At 48.5% G+C, this 27,541-nt stretch overlaps 1 protein-coding gene across 2 annotated transcripts; it reads right to left on the reverse strand.

Annotated features, from left to right (window-relative positions):
- Nucleotides 1–528: 528 nt before the first annotated feature.
- Nucleotides 529–27,541, reverse strand: ABHD17A (abhydrolase domain containing 17A, depalmitoylase). 2 transcript variants are annotated; one of them, XM_063147201.1, is made up of 5 exons: nt 27,400–27,541; nt 19,697–20,248; nt 9,308–9,502; nt 6,552–6,731; nt 529–1,603 (listed from the first exon to the last, which is right to left on the reverse strand). In XM_063147201.1, the coding sequence occupies exons 2-5, from the start codon at nt 20,008–20,010 to the stop codon at nt 1,378–1,380; spliced, it is 915 nt and encodes a 304-aa protein (XP_063003271.1). In that variant the 5' UTR covers nt 20,011–20,248; nt 27,400–27,541; the 3' UTR covers nt 529–1,377. The 2 variants fall into 2 exon arrangements, with proteins under 2 accessions (XP_063003271.1, XP_063003272.1); XM_063147202.1 differs by lacking the exon at nt 27,400–27,541 and adding an exon at nt 27,257–27,343.

Raw genomic sequence — 27,541 nt, forward strand, 5'->3', positions numbered from 1 at the left:
ATGGGCTCAAGTTACAGGAAGCCAGATTCCGGCTGGACGGCAGGAAAAACATCCTGACTGTTAAGAGCAGTACGACAATGGAACCAGTTACCTAGGGAGGTTGTGGGCTCTCCCACACTAGAGGCCTTCAAGAGGTAGCTGGACAACCACCTGTCAGGGGTGCTTTAAGGTGGATTCCTGCATTGAGCAGGGGGTTGGACTTGATGGCCTTATAGGCCCCTTCCAACTCTTCTCTTCTATGATTCTATGTGTGAACTGGATAGGTGTGTGCGGAAAGTAGAGCCCCAGATAATTTTGGACTTCAACTCCCGGAAGTCCTTGCCAGGAACGCCGGGAGTTAAATTCCCAAAACATCTGGAAAACTACTTTCCGCCCGTTCCTGAACTACTGGAATGAATGGATCTTTCAGAAGACACAGAAGTACGTTGATTCCTGTTGACGAGTCAAAGTCCCTCCCACTCATCGGTCCCCGTTGACCTCCTCCCCACCCCCACCCCCACCTGAGAAACAAGTTCTTGGGAAACCGAGTCTGGATCTTTTAAACTTTTATTCCTCTTCCTTTCAAAAATGGACGGGCGGAGTATTCTTCCGTTCCCGTAAAGCATAGCCCAGACATGTGGGGTATGGATCAAGGGGCGATAGTAAAACAGTAGTATCCATGAGGTTGTGGATGGAACGGGCAACCCTCCCCACCCACCACCCACCCCAGGACTGGCCTGTGTACGTCAGCGGCGTTGAATCCCGCAACCAGAGTCCTCGGAATTTCTGCCCGCCCCGCCAACCGCAACTCCGCGCAATCTTTACTAAAGTCCTCCTGCCCCCAGGTGGCACTGTGGGCTGGGCAGCAGAGGTGGAGCAGGCCGCTTTGGCCATCATGCAAGGTGCCTCGTCTGACCGCGGGGCAGCATCCGTGTCAGCCCCCACCCCACCCGCCAATGGCTTATTGCTATCGCTGGGACACATGGACAGTTCAGAAAACAGGGTCCGGACGTGGGATGCTGAGGTGGAGGCAGAAGTACGGTGCAGTCTCAATGGAGGTGTCCACGTTTAAAAAAGCATCTGCAACGCTCAGTCTTCGAGAGTCTCACGAGGAGGGACGGCAGGGCTCTGGCTTTGGCGCACCCCCACTCAGAGGTGTCGTCGTCGTCCAAGCAGGCGGCCGCTGTGAAGGAGGACGGCCGGGAACGGTGCCCCGCTGGAGCAAGGGAGTGCCGATGGTCCTCCGGTGGCCGACCCCTCAATGGGTCCTCGTGGGGCGGATGGGGGCATGGAGTGTGCAGCCGTGGCGCCATTCTCCTAAAGCCGCGAGTGCCTCCCCTCTCCCCCCACCCCACCCCCCGGGAGCGCACAGGGGGCAAGGCGAAAAGAGAAGGGCGTTCAGTGGTGCTGGCCGGCTAGATCTTGCGTGATGAACTTGCGCAAGCGCTCCAGGTACTGGCTGTAGAGTTCAATGTCGTTGTGGCCGGCCCCCTCCACCCACAGGGGCTCCACGGCCTTCGGGCAGCGCTCGTAAAGGGCCAAGCCGTGCGAGAAGTCAATCACCTCGTCCTCCGTGCCGTGGATGAAGAGGACCGGGGAGGTGATGCGGGACACCTTGTCGATGCTGTGGGAGAGAAAGGAACAGAGGGAGAAGCTGCCTCAGTTAGCCCAGCGGCGCCTAATCCGATGAGGAGGGGCTGCCCAAGATCGTGGGGCTTCCTGGGTGCAGAGACGGCGCTCTACCTGTTGAGCAACGGCCCCTCGGGCTACAAGGAGGACAGGACAGTTGTACATGAACCTCCCCGTACACTGCGCTCAACATCTAAGGTCCTCCTCCGAGTGCCTACGCCGAGGGAAGCTTGGAGGATGGCAACAAGGGAGAGGGCCTTCTCAGTGGTGGCCCCCCAATTATGGAATGATCTCCCCGACAAGGCTCGCCTGGCGCCGACATCGTTATCTTGTCAGCGCCAGGTTAAGACTTTTCTCTTCTCCCAGGCAGTTAACAACATGTGCAAAGTGGTTTATTTTTTAGTTGTTTTAAAAGGGTATCGTTGTTTTTTTATGTTGTTGATGGTTTTAAATTTTGTGGCGCAGAGCGGTAAAGCAGCAGTTTCTGAAGCTGAAACTCTCCCCAGGGCCTGAGTTCGATCCCAGCGGAAGCTGGTTTCAGGCAGCCGGCTCGGGTCGACTCAGCCTTCCATCCTCCCGAGGTCGGTAAAATGAGTACCCAGTTAGTTGGGGGAAAGGTAGTAATGGCCGGGGAAGGCAATGGCAAACCACCCCGCTATAAGGCCTGCCAAGAAAAACGTCAGCGAAAGCTAGCGTCCCTCCAAGAGTCAGTGATGACTCAGTGCTTGCACGAGAGGTTCCTTTCCTTCCTTTTAATGTTCACTGTTTTTAACTTCTGTAAACCGCCCAGAGAGCTTCGGCTATGGGGCGGGATATAAATGTAATAAAATAAATAAAAAGTTAAGGATATAAACACCATTTATCTAAAGACTACGACCCAGGCGGTTTTGGAAAAGGCTGAGGCCCTGTACTATTTTCAAATGGGAGTGACACCTTCTACCACACAACTGTGGGAACTGTAAAGTCAGCCCAATTAAATTTCCAGGGAGCATACAGCAGCCTGCATTGGCCACTGGCGAAGACTTCGTGTTGAAACGCGTTTGGCCTGTTTATCTGATGCTGTTTTTGTCGGATATTTTTTCCTGTGAAATAGGTTATTGCACTTTTCATGCAATATTCTTAATTCCTATTTTCTTCTTGTACATTAAATATCATTGCTTTATTGTATATATATTTGTGTATATATATACAAATTTATTGTATATATATATATATTGTATATATATTTGTTCAGCATCATCTGGTTGTTCGTTAAGGATTTTGCCTTTTCTTGCTCTTATAAAATAAATAAATAAATACATTTAGACCTGGGAGCAGGCGTAGCTGCCTCATTTGGAGTCCGTCAGGCCCGGGATTGCCTCACCCAGACTTTCTAGCCATTCCCGGTCTCACAGACATTGCTGGGCTACCACTCCCGCCCTTGATGACCATTGGCTGTGCTGCAGGGGATGAGGGGAGTTGTAGTCCAGCCACATCTGGGGACCCCAGGCTGGGGAAGGCCGAAGGCCCATTGCTAAATAAATAAATAAATAAATAATAATAATAATAATAATAATAACAATATGGATGCAGAGATTGCTGTTTGCTCGCAGCTAAAAGGGGCTAAAAGTAAATTAAGATTCTAGTCCTCGTGGTTCTAAAGAAAGGACTGATTTAAATAGAAATACAGGAAGCTGCTGAAAGCGAGGAGGAGCTGAGGAGCCTTATGACGAAGGTGAAAGAAGAAAGTGCAAAAGCCGGGTTGCAGTTAAACCTCAAAAAAACCAAGATTATGGCAACCAGCTTGATTGATAACTGGCAAATAGAGGGAGAAAACGTGGAGGCAGTGACAGACTTTGTATTTCTGGGCGCAAAGATTACTGCAGACGCTGACTGCAGCCAGGGAATCAGAAGACGTTGACTTCTTGGGAGGAGAGCAATGGCAAATCTTGATAAAATAGTTAAGAGCAGAGACACCACACTGACAACAAAGGTCCGCACAGTTAAAGCAATGGTATTCCCCGTAGTAACCTATGGCTGCGAGAGCCGGACCATAAGGAAAGCTGAGCGAAGGAAGATAGATGCTTTCGAACTGTGGTGTTGGAGGAAAATTCTGAGAGTGCCATGGACTGCAAGAAGATCAAACCAGTCCATACTCAAGGAAATCAAGCCAGACTGCTCACTTGAGGGAATGGTATTAAAGGCAAAACTGAAGTACTTTGGCCACATAATGAGAAGACAGGACACCCTGGAGAAGAGGCTGATGCTAGGGAAAGTGGAAGGCAAAAGGAAGAGGGGCCGACCGAGGGCAAGACGGATGGAGGATATTCTGGAGGTGACAGACTTGACCTCGGGGGAGCTGGGGGTGGCGACGGCCAACAGAAAGCTCTGGCGTGGGCTGGTCCATGAAGTCACGAAGAGTCGGAAACGACTGAACGAATAAACAACAAAGGGCCAATAAACTGAAGCTGAATCCTGACAAGACGGAAGCCCTGTGGATTGGTGGTTCCCGAGTCCGGGAATTGGGTAAGCTGCCTGTTCTGGATGAGGTGGCGCTCCCTCTGAAGGAGCAGGTGCGTAGCTTGGGAGTACTCCTAGATCCATCATCGTCACTGGAGGCCCGGGTAGACTCCGTGGCACGGAGTACTTGGGGTTAGCTTCGGCTGATCCGCCCGCTGTGGCCTTTCCTGGACAGGGACAACCTAGCCACAGTAGTGCATGCACTGGTAACTTCCCGATTAGACTACTGCAATGCACTCCACGTGGGGCTGCCCTTGAAGACAACGCAGAAGTTGTAGCTAGTACAAAATGCAGCAGCTAGGCTGCTGGCGGGTATATCTTATGGAGCCCACATAACACCGGTCTTAAAGGAACTGCACTGGCTGCCTATACACTTCCGGTCGGAATTCAAGGTGCTGGTAATGACGTTTAAAGCCCTAAACGGCTTGGGACCTCGACAGTTGAGAGAGCGCCTCTCCTTATATATGCCTGCCCTAGTTAAAGCAATGGTATTCCCCGTAGTAACCTATGGCTGCGAGAGCTGGACCATAAGGAAAGCCGAGCGAAGGAAGAGAGATGCTTTTGAACTGAGGTGTTGGAGGAAAATTCTGAGAGCGCCTTGGACTGCAAGAAGATCAAACCAGTCCATACTCCAGGAAATAAAGCCAGACTGCTCACTTGAGGGAATGGTATTAAAGGCAAAGCTGAAGTACTTTGGCCACATAATGAGAAGACAGGATACCCTGGAGAAGAGGCTGTGCTAGGGAAAGTGGTAGGCAAAAGGAAGAAGGGCCGACCAAGGGCAAGATGGATGGATGATATTCTGGAGGTGACAGACTTGACCTTGGGGGAGCTAGGGGTGGCGACGGCCGACAGAAAGCTCTGGCGTGGGCTGGTCCATGAAGTCACGAAGAGTCGGAAGCGACTGAACGAATAAACAACAACACAGGAAGCTGAAGCAGATCATGGGTCCACATTGCTCCATAACACTGACCCTACAGGGGTCTTTCTGAGTTCTACCTGGAGATGGCAGGGGCTTTCTGTACAAAGAAGGGCCTCGGCCACTGAGCCATGGCCCTTCCCAGATGAACAGATCATTGGAGGCGCGGTTCCTGTGGGCGGGCATCTTTACCGCCAATCTGCCCCTGCGTCCACTCTATGGAACCAGGAGTTTGGTACCTGGACCGTATAACCGACTCCCAGGAAAAACACCGCCTGTCCTCAGCACACAGCGAGTTACAGAGGTGGCCAAAATGGCCGACACTTTTTGAACTTTTCACGTTTTGCCACTTTGCCTGCTTATAGAAAACGTTCGGTTTCACGGGATTCAAATGTTTCTATGTCAATGGAAAGACCTGATTCGCGTAATACGACAACCCTGCTTCTTTTCCTGGGTGTCCAATCAACTCTTTTCTCTGGTGCCATGGCTCTATTTGGGATGGACGTACACTTTTAATTCGAGAAATACTTCAAATATTCACTCAATCGCCAATTGCGCTTCAGTTACAGAACAAACCGCAAAACCAACTTTCCCCAACTTGAGACATGATGTACTGCCATGGGATTGGTCCCCAGAACAAGGACTGTGATTGGTTTGCAATTCCAATCCGCTTCTTCACTCAATCACACCTGTGTTTGTAAGTAAGCATAACTTTTTGTGTCCTGCAGATATTTGCATTCTGTTTTTTATATTGAATTCAGCATGAAATTCTCTTTCAATTGATAGATAAACATTGGAATTTCGTGAAACAGATCATTTTCTACAAGCATGCGAAGTTGCAAAACACGAACATTTCAAAAAGCGTCCACCATTTTGGCCACCATGGTGGGTTGTAATTGTTAAAGTGCTTTGGGAACCAACGTTGGCTCAAAACTGAGAGGGAAAGGAAAGGAACCTCTCGTGCAAGCACTGAGTCATTACTGACTCTTGGAGGGACGCCAGCTTTCGCTGACGTTTTCTTGGCAGGCCTTATAGCGGGGTGGTTTGCCGTTGCCTTCCCCGGCCGTTATTCCTTTTCCCTCAGCTAACTGGGTACTCATTTTACCGACCTCGGGAGGATGGAAGGCTGAGTCGACCCGAGCCGGCTGCCTGAAACCAGCTTCCGCTGGGATCGAACTCAGGCCGTGGGGAGAGTTTCAGCTGCAGAAACTGCTGCTTGACCGCCCTGCGCCACACGAGGCTCTTTCACAACTGAAGTACAGAACAAATTGGAAATAACTGACCAAATGTTTAGCCAGCAGTTTTCATTCTGAGCAACGACCGACGTTTGCACACCTCTCACGGCTACGTTGAGCTGTGTCAGCAGGGCATACTTTTTGCATAAATACACAAACTAAAGTTTGAAGGAACGGAGGCCGATTGAGCTGAGCTGGGCTAGGGAAACCCCAGGAGACATGGCCAAGGCCCTTAACCCAAATTCTGCCCTCACCCACAAGCCATTTTTCCTGCTAGCCCAAGGATTTACTTTGGGAAAGCATCAAAGCAGTAGGTCTTCTTGGTCTCCGGGAAGGCGACGCGCATGCCTGAGGTCAGGGGTGAGTGCAAGATCACAGCTGCACACTCGTAGCGGGAGGCCAGGTCCACCGTGGGTACTGTGCCAATGCTTTGCCCATACAGGATTATATTCTCGGGACTTATCCCATATCTAGGTGGAAGACAGGGGAGGAGAGAGAAAGCAAAAGAAGCCAAAGGTAAATTAGTTAATGATTACAAATGGAACAGCTTCCACAAGCTTGCAATATAAGAACCTCAGAAGTGCCCTGATGCTGGATCAGACCAAGGGTCCATCTAGTCAGGGATGCTTTAGGGTGGATTCCTGCATTGAGCAGGGGGTTGGACTAGATGGCCTTGTAGGCCCCTTCCAACTCTGCTATTCTATGATTCTATGATTCTATGATAGTCCAGCACTCTGTTCACACAGTGGCCGACCATCTGTCAACCAGGGACCAACAAAGCAGGACATGGTGCAACAGCACCCTCCCACCCATGTTCCACAGCATCTGTCACACACAGGCTTTCTGCCTCGAATACTGGAGATAGCACACAACCATCAGGGCTAGCAGCCATGGATAGCCTTCGCCTCCAGGAATTGATCCAACCCCCTTTTGAAGCCGTCCAGATTGGTGGCCATCACTACATCTTGTGGCAGTGAGTTCCATAATTTAACTCTGCGCTGGGTGAAGAAGGACTTCCTCTTCTTTGTCCTGGATCTCCCACCCCTCAGCCTCATGGGATGACCCCAGGTTCTAGTATTTTGAGAGAGGGAGAAAAATGTCTCCTCACCCACATTTTCCAGGCCTCATTTTGTACACCTCTATCAGGTCTCCCCTCAGCCTCCTTTTCTCCAAGCTAAACAATCCCAGTTGATGTAACCTTCTCTCCTAGATGAGATGCTCCAGCCCCTTCATCATTTGAGTTGCCCTTTTCTGCACTTTTCCCAGCTCCATAATATCTTTTCTTAGGTGTGGTGACCAGAACTGTACACAGCATTCTAAGTCTGGTCGCACCATCGATTTGTATAAGGGCAATACAATCCCGGCCGTTTTATTCTCAATTCCTTTCCTTATAATGCTTCCTGACAAGGAACCTCCTTCTTCATCTGGAAGAGAAATCAGCCATGGAATTTGCTGCCCCAAGGTGGCTTCAAAGATCAGATGAAGTCACAGAAGAGAATGGGCTCCCATTAGCCCAGATTATGGAATGGGGCTTCTGTGTCTGGGGACAGAGTACGAGATGCCCAACTCAGGGAGGGCTGTCTCAATTGTGCTCTTCTTTGGCCGTAGCTGGACCTAAGGTTTATCCCTGGATCATCCAGGGGTCAAACCTGTTCTTCTAGGTGACACACAGGGGATCCAGTGCTCAGGCAGGGGCGAACCCTGGATGATCCCAGGATAAACCGTAGGTCTAGCTGTGGCCTTTGTGTGGCTTTTAGGGAGGCATCTGGCTAGCCACTCTTGGAGATAGAACTGTGCACCCATTGCTCTCCAGAAGTCCCCGTGCCCACCTAGGAGAGTTACACAAAACCTCCAAGAGCAAAGGCAGTCTACCAGCGGCCAGGGTATAAATACCAGGGGTGTGTGTGTTGTCTTCATGTGCTTCTTGTAGGCTTTCCAGGCATTTAGTAGACTACAGAGACCTTTGGTACGGCTCTTTTTTTAATGGCATTCCATGTCCTAATGGAAGGCGGATCCAGCAACCTCAAAAGCTAATAATGGATCCCCCATATTCAGGGACAGTTTACCTCCAAATTGTAAATGCTGTTAATAAACAGCAGGGGAGGGCTGTGGCCGCTGTTTGTGAGATTCCCAGAGCCATCTAGCTCCCATGCAATCTGCCCCGCACACTCAGGTCCTCGGAGAAGAATTTCCTTCAGCCAGCCAAAACTAGGCTGACAGGTATTACCCAGAGGACCTTCTCTTCTGCTGCTCCCAGACTGTGTAACGGCCTGCCGGAGGAGATTCGTCAACTTAGCAGTCTTTCAGCATTTAAGAAAGCTATAAAGACTGATCATCCCAGAGTGCAGGACACGGAGTAATGGGCTCAAGTTACAGGCAGCCAGATTCCGGCTGGACATCAGGAAAAACTTCAAGACTGTTAGAGCAGCACGACAATGGAACCAGTTACCTAGGGAGGTTGTGGGCTCTCCCACACTAGAGGCCTTCAAGAGGCAGCTGGACAACCATCTGTCTGGGATGCTTTAAGGTGGATTCCTGCAATGAGCAGGGGGTTGGACTCGATGGCCTTATAGACCCCTTCCATCTTTACTATTGTATGATTCTATGATCAGGAAAAACTTCCTGCCTGTTAGAACGGTACAACAAGGGTCCTTATAGGCCCCTTCCAACTCTACTATTCTATGATTCTATGATCTTTTCCGGCAGGCCTATCCAGTGGAATTTTAATATGCTTTTCAGATGTTTTAACAATGTATACTATGTTTTTAATCAGTATTTTATGTATTTTATTCTTACTGTTGTTCCCTGCCTCGATCAGGATGGAGAGACGGGTAAGAAATAAATTCTTCTTCATCATCTTCTTCTTCTTCTTCTTCTTCTTCTTCTTCTTCTTCTTCTTCTTCTTCTTCTTCTTATTATTATTATTATTATTTGCTCCCTGTCATAAACAGGCTGCCTAACCAGATGGACCAGTCCTTAGGAAGCACTTAGGAAGAGCGGCATAGAACAGATTTAAAACGATATTATAAATCTCCTTGAGGCTCACCGGGTGCGCAGCGCCTGCCAGGCTGCATCAACGTCGGCGTACAAGTTCTTCTCCGAGGGCTTTCCTGTGCTGACGCCGTAGCCCGAATAGTCGTAGGAGAAGATGTTGCAGCTGATGCGGGTGCCCAGGCTGATGTAGAAACTGCACATTTGGCCTAGGTCCACGGCATTGCCATGTGAGAATAGGACTGTGAACCTAGGCGAGAGGCGGAGAGACGCAGTGAGAAACAGCAGGGTCACACCTGGTCCAGACATACAAGTAAACTCCTGGGGACGTAGAATGGGACTGTACCGCTTCAGAACCGCAGGCCTGAGCAGGGAGAATATTTTCAAAAACTTCCCTATGTGAAAACAATTGTCTCGCTTAGTTTGCCTAGTTTTGCCTAGGGGGAGGTTTTCAAGAGATTAGACTCTCTTCAGGTGGAAGAGACGTTTGTTGCTTAATAAAAGCTTTGTGGCTTATCTAGCAGGCCTCGTCATTTGTCTCCCATTGAAAGCAGGGGCTTTCTGAGAAACTAGGGTGACCCTATGACAAGGAGGACCGGGCTCCTGTATCTTTAACAGTTGTATTGAAAACGGAATTTCAGCAGGTGTCATTTGTATATATGGGGAACCTGGTGAAATTCCCTCTTCATCACCACAGTTACAGATGCAGGAGCTATACTAGAGTGACCAGATTTAAAAGAGGGCAGCTTTAACGGTTGTGATGAAGAGGGAATTTCACCAGGTTCTCCATATATACAAATGACACCGGCTGAAATGCCCTTTTCAATACAACTGTTAAAGAAACAGGAGCCCGGTCCTCCTTTTCATAGGGTCACCCTATTTAACTTTCAGCTAAAATGTCCGTAAGAGGCTTCTTCCCCCTCTTTGCCTTTGGCCACCACTTCAATGGGCTCCCTGAGGGCTTCTCCCAAACTGAATTCGGCCCTCGGTCGTAACGAGGTTTTTTACACCCTTGTTAAAGTAGGGTGACCCTATGAAAAGGAGGACAGGGCTCCTGTATCTTTAACAGTTGTATTGAAAAGGGCATTTCAGCCGGTGTCGTTTGTATATATGGAGAACCTGGTGAAATTCCCTCTTCATCACAACCGTTAAAGCTGCCCTCTTTTAAATCGGGTCACTCTAGTATAGCTCCTGCAGCTTTAATGGTTGTGATGAAGAGGGAATTTCACCAGGTTCACCATACATAAAAATGACACCTGCTGAAATTCCCTTTTCTATCATTCATTCATTGTTTTATTGTTTGTAGCCAATGGCCATCACAACATCATAAAACATTTAAACATTTAAACATTAAAAACATTAATCTGATTAAAACTGTTGAAACGGTAGGACAAGTTAACACATTAAGCAAAATAGAACAGCAATAAAACACGTTATCTTAAATCAATGCCATACTCTTTGTGTTATTGTCTGCCTTACCCAAGGTCAGAATCCAGACCTGCCACAAAAGCTGTCCTTAACTTTAATGCTGCTAGGGCAAATAGGCCCACCCTGTAGCTTACAAAGTTGTCTGTGTCTGCCAGCAACCACCTGATTTTGAACTCCTCCGTGTGGCCTTCAAGGAAGTTTAGAAAGGGAAGATGAATTTGGTCCGTGGTGATTTATAAAGGTGGCAGTGAAGAACATAATGAGCCATTTGTCATTTGTATATATGGGGAACCTGGTGAAATTCCCTCTTCATTACAACAGTTACAGGTGCAGGAGCTATCCTAGAGTGACCAGATTTAAAAGAGGGCAGCTTTAACGGTTGTGATGAAGAGGGGATTTCACCAGGTTCTCCATACATACAAATGACACCTGCTGAAATCCCCTTTTCTATGCAACTGTTAAAGATTCAGGAGCCCGGTCCTCCTTTTCATAGGGTCACCCTAGAGAAACACGACACCCTGCTGCTGGTTTTATGATTGTGGGCTCCTCAGAGACAGACACTTTGGCCACAGCTAGACCTAAGGTTTATCCCTGGATCATCCAGGGGTCAAACCTGTTCATCTAGGTGACACACAGGGGATCCAGTGCTCAGGCAGGGGCGAACCCTGGAGGATCCCAGGATAAACCTTAGGTCTAGCTGTGGCCTGTGTCTACTTTTTGGGTTATGAGACTTGATCAAGCACCATGTGTAGTCTTGGTAGTGTAAAACACCAGCAAAGCAATTAGGAATTGTAAACCTGAGGGAAGGGAAGGGGGGGGGCAGAGACCAGGGCCAAAGGAGGCCTGTGATTCCAGCAGCTGCCTTAGCACAAGTCGTCTGCAGCCAGAAGGGAATGCTAACCTGGCTGGAAGCCAGCCGCAACAGAAGATCAAGCAGGTGGCCAAGTCCTTTCATTTCCTTCAGGGCCCCATAAATCCCTTTGCAACGCCAGCTGGTTCCACCTGCAAGCCGAGATGCAGAAGTGGCTGGGAGAAGCAGACTGGACCCATCTTTTTTTTGGGGGGGGGGGGGGCAGCCAGAATGTGCCTGTTCCCACTTCCTCCGTTTCATCCTCACAACCCTGGCCAGCAGCTAGGCATATGTTGAACTAGGGCGACCCTATGAAAAGGAGGACAGGGCTCCTGTATCTTTAATTGTAGGATGACCCTATGAAAAGGAGGACAGGGCTCCTGTATCTTTAATTGTAGGATGACCCTATGAAAAGGAGGACAGGGCTCCTGTATCTTTAATTGTAGGATGACCCTATGAAAAGGAGGACAGGGCTCCTGTATCTTTAACAGTTGCATAGAAAAGGGAATTTCAGCAGGTGTCATTTGTATGTATGTCGCACCGGGTGAAATTTCCTCTTCATCACAACGGTTAAAGCTGCAGGAGCTATACTGCAGCTATACTATGACCAGATTTTAAAGAGGGCAGGGCACCTGCAGCTTTAACTGGTGTGATGAAGAGGAAATTTCACCAGGTTCCCCATATATACAAATGACACCTGCTGAAATTCCCTTTTCTATGCAACTGTTAAAGACACAGGAGCCCTGTCCTCCTTTTCATAGGGTCACCCTAGTTGTAGAGCTTCTCTGCCCCCAAGTTGCTTGCAGTCTCAAGATCAATGTTCAGCTGAAAGCAGGTGTAGGAAGATAGATAGATAGATAGATAGATAGATAGATAGATAGATAGATAGATAGATAGAAAGCAGGTGTAGGAAAGACCTTTCTCTACCGGGCTCCTGTATCTTTAACAGTTGCACAGAAAAGGGAATTTCAGCAGGTGTCATTTGTATATATGGAGAACCTGGTGAAATTCCCTCTTCATCACCACAGTTAAAGCTGCAGGAGCTATACGAGAGTGACCAGATTTAAAAGAGGGCAGGGCACCTGCAGCGTGAAGTGTTGTGATGAAGAGGGCATTTCACCAGGTGCTGCGTGCATACAATTGGCACCTGCTGAAATTCCCTTTTCAATACAACTGTTAAAGATACAGGAGCCCTGTCCTCCTTTTCATATGGTCACCCTACTTTCTCTGGCCCAAACCCTGCAGAGCTGGGCAATAACAAGACACTGGCCTGGTTCAGACCACACGCGAAACCCTGGTTAAGCAGCAGGGTTTAGTGTGTGGTCTGAACCTGGCCTCTACCGGCCTAGATGGATGGGAGCTTGACATCCTTATGATATCCATTATAAAAACAATAGTTGGCATTTGTCTACCACCTAAGAGTGTTCAATTCCATCTTGCTTGGATCCAGCTCCAGCTGAGAGCCCCCTCCCTCCTGCTGCCAACTGTCAACTTTAACTGCTGAACTTTGCAACTAAGATTATAGGGCCTGAATTTGCTTTCCTTTTCCCCCTCCTCCTCCTCCCTCCCAATCCACTTTCCTTTTGTGTCATGTCTTTTAGATTGTAAGCCTGTGGGCAGGGACTGTCAAGAAATACTTTTGTAAGCCGCCTTGAGAGCCTTTTTTTGGCTGAATGGCGGCATAAAAATGCTTAAATAAATAAATAAATAAATAAAATAACCCCTTTGGGTACCTGCAATCATTAGAGCAGGGGTGCAAGCCCAGGAATCGAACCTAGCCCTCCGGGGTACCCCAAAGGGCCACACACCCCTTCTCCCAACCACCAGGTATTTGGTGATTTCCAGGCAGAATTTTCCCCTCTTTCTAAAAGGCCGAAATGCATCTCCCAAGGCTCAGTTATTGGCAGTGAGAGATTTATTATTTATTTATTTATTTATTTATTATTGCATTTATATCCTGCCATTTTTCCCCCTCCAAGGAACACAAGGCGATGTACACAATCCTCCTCCTCTATATTTTATCCTCACAACAACAACCCTGTGAGGTAGGTTGGGGTGAGAGCCCTATGAAGAGAGACTGAAAGAACTGGGCATGTTTAGCCTGGAGAAGAGAAGACTGAGGGGAGACATGAGAGCACTCTTCAAAGACTTAAAAGGTTGTCACACAGAGGAGGGCCAGGATCTCTTCTCGATCCTCCCAGAGTGCAGGACACGGAATAACAGGCTCAAGTTAAAGGAAGCCAGATTCTGTATGGACATCAGGAAAAACTTCCTGACTGTTAGAGCAGTACGACAATGGAACCCGTTACCTAGGGAGGTGGTGGGCTCTCCCACACTAGAGGCCTTCAAGAAGCAGCTGGACAAACATCTGTCAGGGTTGCTTTAGGGTGGATTCCTGCATTGAGTGGGGGGTTGGACTTGATGGCCTTATAGGCCCCTTCCATCTCTACTATTCTATGATTCTAATGCAGCTTCTAGGCAGGCCAGTGCAGTTATTAGAGATTAGAGGGGTGGGGAGCTTGCATAAGGCCACCTAGAGAGGAGATTTAAGCTGGGACCTTCCCAGTTCATAAGACATGCTCTGAGCACCTCCAGCTCTGATAACTTTACCGCTGCCGTTCAATTCAGCCCATCATGGAGGGAGGGGTCATTTGCCTCCGCCCCCTCCCTTGCAGTCCAAGCCCAGTGTTGACGTGGATTGCACCCATCACTTTCTCCCATCATTTTTGCCCCTGCCGCCATCTAGCATGCAGAGGTAGACAGCTCCTGAACAAAGAGGTTCAGCTAAGCACCGGTCGGCAGATCTCAAAGGGCCAATCTAGCTTATAGGATTGTTGAGCGTATAAAGCTTTGCATCCTCTAAAGGCCGAGAAGAGATACTGGTTGAGTTCGGATGACACGCTAATCAGCTGTGTGTGTGTGTGGGTTAATAGGAACAGAATAAGAACATCAGAAGTGCCCTGATGCTGAAGCAGAGCAAGGGTCCATCTAGTCCAGCACTCTGTTCGCACAGTGGCCCACCAGCCATTGGCCAGGGACCAACAAAGCAGGACACGGTGCCACAGCACCCTCCCGCCCATGTTCCCCAGCAACTGGGGCACCCAGACTCACTGCCTGATCCTGGAGGTAGCACATAGCCATACGGGCTAGTAGCCATGGACTACTAATTCCGCCTCCTGCAGCCCTCGGCCAGGGATGAACAAGCAGGACACGGTGCAACAGCACCCTCCCGCCCATGTTCCCCAGCAACTGGTGCACACAGGCTTACTGCCTCAGATACTGGAGATAGCACACAACCATCAGGGCTAGTAGCCATGGATAGCCTTCACCTCCAGGAATTGATCTAACCCCCTTTTGAAGCCATCCAGGTTGGTGTCCATCACTACATCTTGTGGCAGTGAGTTCCATAATTTAACTCTGTGCTGTGTGAAGAAGTCCTTCCTTTTATTTGTCCTGGATCTCCCACCAATCTGTTTCATGGGATGACCCCCTTGGGTTCTAGTCTTTTGAGAGAGGGAGAAAAATGTCTCCCTGTCCACATTCTCCATCCCATGGATAATTTTGCACACCACGATCCTGTCTCCCCTCTGCCTCCTCTTCTCCAAGCTAAACTATCCCAGCTGATGTCACCTTCCCTCGTAGGGGAGATGCTCCAGCCCCTTAAATCATTTTCGTTGCTCTTTTCTGCACTTTTTTTCCCCCAGAATGGGAAACCACCGTTGATTAGCGTGTCGTCGTCCGAACTCAGCCGATAAGTCATTTTGATCACAAAAAGGATCTTTTCCCCCTTGACAATTTATGTATCAGCCCGGATGTTGCATCCAGCAATTACAAAAAAAAGGCAGGAAATTCCAACCGGGGAAACACCCTTACTCACAGCCACTAGCCATCTATCAAGTTTAAGGAAACAGCTGTACGGCTAACATCTCCTTCACGGCCATAATCTGGTTTTCGCAGTAAGATAGCCTCTCACTTGTCCACCCCCCCCAAAAAACCGCCCATTGCTTGCCCAGTTGTTCAAGTTCCCTGATCTCAGCAGCAAAATGCAAGTTTGTTTCTGGCAAAGAATTTATGTTATCTTCTAGCAACTATACTCAGGGTAGCTAAGTCTCGGCCTTATAAAGGCTCCTGTGCCTTTAAGGATTGCGCAGAAGGGGGAATTTTAGCTCCTGCCGCTTCTCCTCCTGCTGTAGCCCTGTGGGAAGCGTGCACTCAGTTCAAGCAAGTCAATTATTTTATATAAACCTACCCTGTTATAATTATTACAACTTTTAAGCAATCATCATGTTAATACTAAACATTAGAGAGCTAGAGTGTCGGACTGGGAGTCGGGAGATCCGAGTTCTAGTCCTCACTCGGCCATGAAAACCCACTGGGTGACTTTGGGCCGCTCACAGACTCTCAGCCCAGCCTACCTCACAGGGTTGTTGTTGCGAGGATAAAACGAAAAAGAGGAGGATTATGTCTGCCGCCTTGGGTTCCTTGCAGGATATAAAGGCGGGATACAAATGCAATAATAAATAAACACCTTTTAATATAGACATTTCAAGGTTGTTTGAATATTTGCTCTTTGTTTGAAATTGCTGTTATTGTTACTGTTTTATTTTGTTTGCAAGCTGCTTTGAGGGGCCGAAAAGCAGCAAATAGATATCTACATGCGTATTCTTTTATTCGACGTACCACATCTGCTTCTCTGCCGAGGCTGAGAAATGCTCCATCCTTCACAAAGACTTTCGCAGCCCCACCTTATGTATGCTTACTCAGACGTAAGTTTCGGAAAGGTCAAGGCAGTAGCAAGGTTTGAACCTGCAGCTTACGCACAGAATGAGGTACCGGCCATTAAATCCCTTGGGATTTTGCTCTGGTAACTGCACTGTACCCATCCTCAAACCATCTTAAAATCATAGAATAGTAGAGTTGGAAGGGGCCTATAAGGTCATCAAGTCCAACCCCCAGCTCAATCTAGGAATTCACCTTCAAGCATCCCTGACAGATGGTTCTCTAGCTGCTTCTTGAGTGCCTCAAGTATGGGAGAGCCCACAACCTCCCTAGGTCACTGGTTCCATTGTCGTACTGCTCTAACAGTCAGGAGGTTTTTCCTGATGTCCAGCCGGAATCTGGCTTCCTGTCACTTGAGCCCATTATTCCGTGTCCTGCACTCTGGGAGAATCGAGATGAGATCCTGGCCCTCCTCTGTGTGACAACCTTTTCAGTATTTGAAGAGTGCCATCATGTCTCCCCTCCATCTTCTCTTCTCTAGGCTAAACAGGCCCAGTTCTTTCAGTCTCTCCTCATAGGGCTTTATTTCCAGACCCCTGATATCATCCTCGTTGCCCTCCTCTGAACACGCTCCAACTTGTCTGAATTAGCCCCGATTTATTTATTTATTTATTTATTTATTTATTACATTTTTAAAACTGCCCAATAGCCGAAGCTCTCTGGGCGGTCCACATTTGATATATTCCAGCCCGCAGAACAAAACCCGGGCCTCTCGGGCAAAATAAAACATGGCGTTGTAAATTCCCAAGGGTTTTGGGTATGTTTTTTGTACCCCATGGGTTTTCTGTGTCGTCATGGAAACCAGATGGCAGGAGTAAGCCCAATCCATCCAACCAAGCCTCCCCAGCTGCTTTTCTGGCCTTTCAAGCAGTCCCCAAAGTAACGAGAGAGGGGCCATGAACACCCCCTCACCATTTATGGCACGTATTTATCTACCAAGCACCTGCCTTAGAAGTGTTTAAGACACCAGGTGACAGCCCTGGCTTAACTCAATTAAGCAGCTTTTATGCTGGCAACGGCCGGGCTGGTATTTCAATGTTGTCGTGATTGTGCTCAGTTCATGTGTGTGTGTGTGAGAGAGAGTGGGAGTTGTGCACGCGCATTTTGTTTCAAGTGTCAATGGGATTATGGCAAACGTCCCCCGAGTTTCTCAGGTTGCCCTTCCCAAAAGGGACCTGGCCTGCCACAGGTCCTTGCAAGGGATAAAGACAGCACGCTGCCTCTCCCACCAGATGATTAATGGTTGTTGTATGGAGCGGTAGTTTGAGATCTACTGGTAGCTCTCCAGGTGATTTCAAGTAATCAACAAGGCTTTTTCCGGCTCGTAGTGGTTTAAAAACAGCAACAAGAGATTAGGCAAGAATGTCTGGGGGAAACAGGAGTAGATTTGAGCATGAACTGGTTTTTGTGGAGGCTGCAGTTCTGGTGCTGAAAACACCAGTAGCTCGGAGGATAGCAACAAGGGAGAGGGCCTTTTCAGTGGTGGCCCCCCAATTACGGAATGATCTCCCCGACGAGGCTCGCCTGGCGCCATCACTGTTATGAGAGACTGAAAGAACTGGGCATGTTTAGCCTGGAGAAGAGAAGATTGAGGGGAGACATGAGAGCACTCTTCAAATACTTAAAAGGTTGTCCCACAGTGGAGGGCCAGGATCTCTTCTCGATCCTCCCAGAGTGCAGGACACGGAATAACGGGCTCAAGTTACAGGAAGCCAGATTCCACCTGGACATCAGGAAAAACTTCCTGACTGTTAGAGCAGTACGACAACGGAATCAGTTACCTAGGGAGGTGGTGGGCTCTCCCACACTAGAGGCAGCTGGACAAGCATCTGTCAGGGATGCTTTAGGGTGGATTCCTGCATTGAGCAGGGGGTTGGACTCGATGGCCTTGTAGGCCCCTTCCAACTCTGCTATTCTATGATCTCTTCGGCGCCAGGTCAAGACTTTTCTCTTCTCCCAGGCATTGAACCAGCATTTAACAACATATGCCAAGTTTGTTTGTTTTTTAACGGACCCCAGAACTGTTGTTCAAAATGGATACTGTTTTATACGGTTGTTTTCATACTTTTGATGGTTTTAAATTTCATATACTTTTTCAAAGCTCACTGTTTTTAACTTCTGTAAACCTCCCAGAGAGCTTCGGCTATGGGGCGGGATACAAATTTAATAAATAAATAAATAAATAAATAAAATGAACAAATTCTTGCGCTTAGCATGTACTAAACGTTGTCCCTCAGTCCTGTGTCTGCCTTCCTGAGCCACGGTTTTGCACCAGGCCCCAGCTGGTGGGCCTGAGATTACCACTGAAAAACAGGAGACGTCCCACAAGCTGAACGTCCACCCACCTCTGATTTGGTGCTTTATGTGCGCATGACATTGCAGAAGGTGTAAGAGGAGGGGGATATAAATCTGAGAGCACCCTATAAACTCTCCTGGCCGAGGTACTGCCAATGCTCTTGACCACTCAAGGGGGGATAGTGGACAACACACATTTTGGCCCCCATCTGAAGGACCTGCTGAGCACTGGGGATAAACTCAGGGGTTGCAGGATGCTACTGAGGGAAGAGAATATACCCATTCATTGGGTGTAAGCCAGGCTTCCTCAACCTAGTGTCCTTGAAACGTGTTGGACTATAACTCCCATCACCCCCAGCTGGCTCGGGGGCAAACTGACCTTTCATAAGAACATAAGAAGAGCCCTGCTGGATCAGACCAAGGGTCCATCTAGTCCAGCTTTCTGTTCACACAGTGGCCAACCAGCCATCGGCCAGGGATGAACAAGCAGGACATCGTGCAACAGCACCCTCCCGCCCATGTTCCCCAGCAACTGGTGCACACAGGCTTACTGCTTTGAATACTGGAGATAGCACCCAACCATCAGGGCTAATAGCCATGGATAGCCTTCACCTCCAGGAATTGATTCAACCCCCTTTTAAAGCCATCCAAATGGGTGGCCATCACTACATCTTGTGGTAGTGAGTTCCATAATTGAATTCTGCGCTGTGCGAAGACGTCCTTCCTTTTATTTGTCCTGGATCTCCCACCCATCAGTTTCATGGGGTGACCCCGTTCGGTTCTAGTATTTTGAGAGAGGGAGAAAAATGTCTCCCTGTCCACCTTCTCCACACCATGCATAATTTTGTCCACCTCTATCTTGTCTCTCCTTCGCCTCTTTTTTTCCCAGCTAAACAATCCCAGTTGATGTCACCTTCGCTCCTAGATGAGATGCTCCAGCCCCTTCATCATTTTCGTTGCCCTTTTCTGCACTTTTTCCAGCTCTATGATATCCTTTTTTTAGGTGTGTTGACCAGAATTGTACAATCTGAGTCTCAAATCCCAAACAACCTTTCTCCCACCCCAGCGGCCCAACTTTCCGATCTCGCTCACCTCGCACCAGGAACGCAACGGACGTACATGCAGCCCACCCTGTTCCCCCGGCTGCTTTTGGTGAGGAAGACCTCGATGGTGTCCAGTTCCCGTTGGGCGTACTGGAAATCTGCTCGATCCGTCAAATGGAGTTTCCAGCGCGTCATGGTAGTGCTGCGGGGAGAGGTGTTGCCAGCGCCCCCGACAGGATCCGGTTCTGGGACGATTGTGTAAGTGGGCTCCGGAGGTAAGAATGCCAGTTTGGCCGCGATCCGGCCGGGGCAAGGCGGGCAGCAAAAAAGGCAACAGAGTTCGCTGACCGAGAGCCCGTTCATGGCAGCTAGCAGTAGAAACTGGAGAGAATTTGGGAACCAAGCGGTTTTTAGGGAAGGGGTCCCAAATAAAATCCGTATTTCCAACAAGTTAAGAAAACATCTCAGCCACCGATGAGCCAGAGGAAGTCTTTATGACATGTCCGTCTGGAACTACCATAAATGGGGTCTCCCGCATTCCGGCGTAAGGGGTTGAGAATCCCAAAGTCTCCGTTGCACATGCACCTCACTACACAGGCGCCTAATAACCAAAACAAGAAGAAGAAGAAGAAAAAGAGGAAAAGCTTTATTAGAAATAATATATCACAGTCTTTTATGTACGTTCCTCGGAAACATCTTGTTTATCAAGGGTTGATTTCAATGGGTCTACTCTAAGTATGGATCTAATCCAATGTCACAATGTGCGCATTTATATTTTGGGTTTATATTAGGGCTGTGCACCCCCTCCCCGAACCGATTCGGATCCCGATCCGGACCTTCTGGATCGGATCCGAACCGGTTTGGGTCGATCTGGACCTCCCCCGATCCGCTCCGCGGCCTGCTTCTGGCTTGAGGCCTGAGCCTCAGTTGAAACTGCCGCCCAGACCACGACGGAGTCAAGTAAGCCCCCCTCCCCAACTAACCTGGGTCCAGAGCTTCGGACCGTTCCGAATCGCTTCGGACCGTTCCGATTCGCTCCGATCCGGATCTCCCCTGATCTGCTTCGGAACCAGGCTTCGGAGGTCCGGATCGGTCCACTCCGCTTCGGATCCAGGGATCCATAATGAAATGGAGCACAGCCCTAGTTTATATGAATATTTTTAAACACTTTGCTGCTGAAAGGCCTTCAAAGTTTTTCATTTTACAGTAGTTGTTTGAAATGGTTCTTTTTCATTCTTTTTAATGGTTGTTAGCTGCCCTGGAATCAATAGGTGAAAGGTGGTATAAAAAACCCTCTTCAATTTCCCGCCTCCTCAGGGGGTTGAACTAAATGGCCTTTAAGGTCCCTTCCGACCTTAAATCCACCAATAAAAAATGGTTTACAGCAGGGTGGATTTGATTTAAATCAATTTGATTTAAATCGTGGTTTAAATCACGATTTAAATCACTACTCAGAAAGACTCGATTTAATCATGTGTCCCCCACCCAAAAAAGAGCACTCTATTCATTGATTTTTTTTAAACTTAGCACTTAAGAGGTAAGTTCTGTGTACATAGATTTGCAAAGGCACAATGGGACTGTGATCTCTGCAGACACAAATTCACAGTTTTGAGAACTGTAAAACCAAGCATCTGGGATAATAATATCTTCTAGATAGAAAAATGCCCAATAATCTTACAGAAACCTCTGGAAGAGCATGACATGGTGAATGCATTCATGGAATTCATTCACCCAAAAATTTAAACATTGCATGAATATACAGCCTCATGCGACACAATTAAAAACGAATCCTTATTTCATGATGGATAGCCTTTGGACTATAATGTATCTTAAATAGAAAACTATCCTTAGATAGATTGTTCCTCAAAAAGCATTTTATTAAAAAAAAATCTGATTTAAATTTTAAAAAAATCTGATTTAAATTTTTTAAAAATCAAATTTTGGGTGTTTTTTTTTTTTTAAAAAAATCATTGATCCACCCTGGTTTAGAGGTTAAAACAGAGATGGCCATCCCTCAGTCTGCAGGCCCAATACGTCTGACGGCGTTTACAGAGCTCCAAGTGATGACAGCAGGGATGTAGGCACATTTGCAGATGGGGACGGTCTTCTTATCACCTTAGATGTTCGTGGAGGAGGCACCAGGAAAAGTCAAATGGACAGAGTGAGGGTCATGACATTCATGCATTGAGCAGGGGGGGTTGGACTAGATGCCCTTGTAGGCCCCTTCCAACTCTGCTATTCTATGATTCTATGGCCGAGGTCACATCCACTAACATCATCCAGCCTGTGAAGGCAATTTGGCCCCACGCTAAAAATCCACACACACACACACACTAAAAATACAGGATTAAAGTGATAAAAATAAATGAATAGGGAAAATAACCATGCAAGCAATAGTAAGACAACTTCCAACTACAAAAATATAGTCCGTTTTAAGAACATCAGAAGTGCCCTGATGCTGGATCAGACCAAGGGTCCAGCTAGTCCAGCACTCTGTTCACACAGGGGCCAACCAGGGATGAACAAGCAGGACATGGTGCAACAGCACCCTCCCGCCCATGTTCCCCAGCAACTGGGGCACACAGGCTTACTGCCTCGAATACTGGAGGTAGCACACAACCATCAGGGCTAGTAGCCATGGATAGCCTTCACCTCCAGGAATTGATCCAACCCCCTTTTGAAGCCATCCAGATTGGTGGCCATCACTATATCTTGTGGTCGTGAGTCCCATAATTTAACTCTGCGCTGTGTGAAGAAGTCCTTCCTTTGATTTGTCCTGGGTCTCCCACCCATCAGTTTCATGGGATGACCCCTTTGGGTTCAAGTATTTTGAGAGAGGGAGAAAAATGTCTCCCTGTCCACATTCTCCACACCGTGCAGAATTTTGTACCCCTCTATCATGTCTCCCCTCAGCCTCCTCTTCTCCAAGCTAAACAATCCCAGCTGTTATAACCTTCCAACATAGGGGAGATGCTCCAGCGCCTTGATCATTTTCGTTGCCCTTTTCTGCACTTTCCCCAGCTCTATAATATCTTTTCTTAGGTGTGGTGACCAGAACTGTACACAGTACTCTAAGTCTGGTCGCACCATCGATTTGTATAAGGGCAGTATGACACTGGCCGTTTTATTCTCAATTCCTTTTCTTATAATGCCTCACGTGGCGTTTGGTGAAAAGAGTTTACCCCATGCCACTACCAGCCTCACTTCTCATTGCGGTGAGACACAACCGAGGCTTCTGCAGAGGTAACCCATCCCCCAAGACATCGGAAAGTGCACCCCACTTGTGGCAAAGGCCCTGCTCCCATGACCCAAAGACCATGAGCCAACCAAACCGCCTCCAACCCAGAGTGTACTGTTTGGAAGACGCCTTAAACCTTGGCTTTAACCACAGTAGCTAAGCCAGAAAGCCAGGCTGTTTTCAGAAGACACCTTAAACCATGGCTTTAACCCTGGTGAATAAAGCAGAAAGCCTTATTTGCTGTAGTTAAAACCGTGGTTTAAGGTGTCTTCTGAACACGGCCTAGCTTTCTGGCTTATTCACCGTGGTTAAAGCCATGGCTTAAGGTGTCTTCTGAACACGGCCTGGCTTTCTGGCTTAACCACCGTGGTTAAAGCCATGGTTTAAGGTGTCTTCTGAACACGGCCTAGCTTTCTGGCTTAACCACCGTGGTTAAAGCCATGGTTTAAGGTGTCTTCTGAACACGGCCTGGCTTTCTGGCTTAACCACCGTGGTTAAAGCCATGGCTTAAGGTGTCTTCTGAACACGGCCTGGCTTTCTGGCTTAACCACCGTGGTTAAAGCCATGGTTTAAGGTGTCTTCTGAACACGGCCTAGCTTTCTGGCTTAACCACCGTGGTTAAAGCCATGGTTTAAGGTGTCTTCTGAATGGGCCCAGAGTGTACCGTTCGGAAGTTCACCTTTCCTGTTGCAAAGTTACGTTCAAAAGCTTGTGGAAGTGCTCCGTGGAATCTCAGAAGCCAAAGGGATGGCTTAATAAACCTTAGTGATCAGGGTTCAAAGGCCTGGTCTAACCCTCCCTTGTCTCCAGTAACCCCGAAGAATTTAGGACCACAACATTTCAGAGAAGGCAGAAGTTAAAGGCCTTTGCTGAATCAAACTGGGTGACAGACAGTAGCTTAGATGGCTGAATGCCAGTTTGCTGGGGGCAGAAAATGGAAGGTGGACTCCAGGAAGTCCGTAAGCCGGATGTGGAGCTGTCTGTCTGGTGACAGTAGAAAGCAGGATGCTGGTGGAGTTTTACTCTGACCCAACGAGTTTCTTTTGTCGTTTTTCTTTATTAAAAAAAAAAAAGATCTGATGAATTCATGGGACAGAGATTTCTCAGCCTCTGTTGCTAAATGGAACCTCCATATTCAGAAGTAGTCTGGAAACTTCAGCTGGTACAAAACTGGGCAGCCCGCCTACTAACAGGGACTGGCCGGCGAGACCACATCACGCCAGTCCTTCTACTACCCTATTTCTGTGATTCTAAGACGCACTTTTCCCCCCATATAAACATCTCTAAAAATGGGGTGCGTCTTAGAATCGCGGGTGTGTCTTAGGGTTTTCCCCCCCTGTTGGTGGTACTGAAATTAGTGTGCGTCTTACAATCGATGGCGTCTTACAATCGAAGAAATACGGTACTTCATTGGCTGCCAGTCCAGGTCCGGGCCCGATTCAAAGTGCTGGTACTAACATTCAGAGCCCTAACGGCTTGGGGCCAGGTTATTTGAAGGAACGCCTCCTCCCATATGTACCTGCCCAGACCTTAAGATCATCCACAGGGGTCCTTCTCCGTGAGCCCCTGCCAAAGGAAGGGAGGCAGGTGGCTACCAGGAGCAGGGCCTTCTCTGCTGTGGCACCCTGGCTGCGGAACGAGCTCCCCAGAGAGGTTTGCCTGGCGCCTACACTGTACTCCTTCCGTCGCCAGCTGAAGACTTTTTAATTTTCTCAGTATTTTAACAACTAATTTAACTTAAATTTAAACGTTGCTGTTTTAATTCCATATTTTAACCCATATCAATTTTTGCTGTGCTCATGCTGTCTCTAGACTTTACACTCGCAAGCCCCTTTTCAGAGCCACAAGGGCTAGCAACTAACTTGTTTGTTAAAAAAGAAAAAGAAAAAAGAAAAAGAAAAACAGGATCTGAACCCGACACAAAGAATTTAATTTGGTGTGGAATGTGTGTATGTACAACCCTGATTTCATTTATTTATTTATTTATTTAAACATTTGTATCCCCACCCTATATCACTAGGATCTCAGATGCCCCATGGCCCTGCTATACACACACCTAGATGTCCCCCATCAGCTGAAGACACCCAGTGCAACCCTGACAGGCGTCTCTGCATGTGCCAGGCGCACTGCAACCCACTGGAGCATGTTCAGAGGAGGGCAACCAGGATGATCAAGGGTCTGGAAACAAAGCCCTATGAGGAGAGACTGAAAGAACTGGGCATGTTTAGCCTGGAGAAGAGAAGATGGAGGGGAGACATGACAGCACTCTTCAAATACTTAAAAGGTTGTCACACAGAGGAGGGCCAGGATCTCTTCTCGATCCTCCCAGAGTGCAGGAATAACGGGCTCAAGTTAAAGGAAGCCAGATTCCAGCTGGACATCAGGAAAAACTTCTTGACTGTTAGAGCAGTATGACAATGGAACTATTTACCTAGGGAGGTGGTGGGCTCTCCCACATTAGCGGCCTTCAAGAGGCAGCTGGACAACCACCTGTCAGGGATGCTTTAGGGTGGATTCCTGCATTGAGCAGGGGGTTGGACTCGATGGCCTTAAGAGGACCCTTCCAACTCTACTATTCTATGATTCTCGATCCTCCCAGAGTGCAGGACACGGAATAACAGGCTCAAGTTACAGGAAGCCAGATTCCGGCTGGACATCAGGAAAAACGTCCTGACTGTTAGAGCAGTACAACAATCGAACTAGTTACCTAGGGAGGTGGTGGTCTCTCCCACACTAGAGGCCTTCAAGAGGCAGCTGGACAACCACCTGTCAGGGATGCTTTAGGGTGGATTCCTGCCTTGAGCAGGGGGTTGGACTCGATGGCCTTATAGGCCCCTTCCAACTCTACTATTCTTTGATTCTATGAGTAACACAGACATCCCAAAGCCACGTATCCCCTTTGTCACATCATTGCAAAACCCCATGACTCACCACAAAGCAAAGCATCTCCACTCACTGCGAAGGACGCACACCCCTAAAACCACACAAAACAATTCAGGAGCATCGACACACACACACACACACACACACCCAAGTAAGGCCCCCAGCTTCTAATACCCGCACAGGGAAATTCAGAATGTGGTCTTGGCTGAGCAGTTTTAATTTTTCCAATACGCACCCATGTTACATACACACACAGACATTCATCGCAGGTCCGAGCAGAGCCAGGCTGAAGGAGGACGGCATTCTAGTCCCTGCACATTCTGAGAATAACATCTGAGTTGTTATGATCATAATTGTAATCAATTGTGATCAATCATAACTGTAATCAATAGCACAGTCCTTTACAGACGCACTTAAATTAACGTGATGAACATAGGCCAAAACGAAAAGAAAAACAACATGACATCATTGAAAGCCGGCATTAAAAGAGAAAAAGAAGCGATGTTACTATAAGCTTGCCCACGACCATGGGGGAAGGGAAGAGGGGGTTAAACTCAATGGACTTGGTTCTGGGTAGACAGACCACAGTTCTCTATACTCTGCAAAGAGAAGGATCCAGGCTATACTCTGCAAAGAGAAGGATCCAGGCTAGTCAAGTACACACACACACACACACACAGAGAGAGAGAAAGGGGTTGGACTAGATGGCCTTGTAGGCCCCTTCCAACTCTACTTTTCTATGATTCTATTAGAAACACACACAAACGCACAAAGGTAGAGAAGCACATGAACTCTGTCCTCTGCAAAAGGCTGAGAAGAGAAGCAAAGTTTGCAAAATACACACTGTTGTCTGAACTGGGCCATTCGAATCCCCAGGAGATGTTTAGGACCAGGCAACCGCACCCCGCCACTGCTCTGTTCTCCAGGAAGGTGGGAGAGAGAGAGAGAGACCCAAGGCTTGCCAAACTCGCCAATACACACGGAAGAAGAAACACACACACACACACACACACACACACACACACACACACACACACACGTAGGCCGGGTTCACACAACACGTTAAACCCTGCTGCTTAACCACAAAACGGTTCACGGAATGCATTGAGCGGAATGCACTCCCTTAACCATTTTGTGGTTAAGCAGCCTGGTTTAGCGTGTTGTCTGAACCGGGGCCGTAGACAAATATGGAAAAGAGGAGAAACCCACACCAGGAGACAGAAACACCCCCCCCCCCCCAAACCCACCGCATCTTACCTCCTCTGCAGAGGTGGGCGAGAAAGCTCAAGGGTCGAAAACCGCACAGATGTATATTTATATAGACACACGCGCGCGCACACACACGGGTATCACGCGCGCCAAAGCAAAGACACGCGTGCACGCAACGTCTGGATGCCCCCAAACTCCCTGGTCCGAGTTGGGAGAGGAGGATCCGGGGCTAGCAAAGCACATCTACTGCCCAACCCCGCGGTAATCGCTTGCACCTACCCAAGTCCCTCGCCAAATCCCGGGGGTCTTTGGACGCGCACGGGCTCGGCGGCGGGCAGCTTGTGCAGGCGCCTCTCCCTCCCTCCCTCCCTCCGTCCTCCTCTCCTCTGTGGCCCCGACCCCCGCCGCTCCGTTCAGCTCACCAGCCCCTTCCCGGCCCCGATCCGCCAACTCCTGCCCGGGAGCTACAACCGGGAGCCGCTGCGCGCCGCATTACGCGCCGGGCCTGCAACTTGGAACGGCGGCGGCGGCGGCTGCCTTCCCTCCAGCGCCTCCTCCGCCTCC

Source organism: Elgaria multicarinata, chromosome 23 (genome assembly GCF_023053635.1).
Source record: "Elgaria multicarinata webbii isolate HBS135686 ecotype San Diego chromosome 23, rElgMul1.1.pri, whole genome shotgun sequence".
NCBI lineage: Eukaryota > Metazoa > Chordata > Lepidosauria > Squamata > Anguidae > Elgaria > Elgaria multicarinata.

Excerpts from the sequence above, each read along its gene's own strand:
- ABHD17A (XM_063147201.1), bottom strand. The coding sequence starts at position 20,010 with ATGAACGGGCTCTCGGTCAGCGAACTCTGTTGCCTTTTTTGCTGCCCG. Across the intron at positions 9,503-19,696 it reads CGTTGCGTTCCTGGTGCGAG|GTTCACAGTCCTATTCTCAC; the intron begins GTGAGCGAGATC and ends CCTCTCGCCTAG. Across the intron at positions 6,732-9,307 it reads TGGCAGGCGCTGCGCACCCG|ATATGGGATAAGTCCCGAGA; the intron begins GTGAGCCTCAAG and ends TCTTCCACCTAG.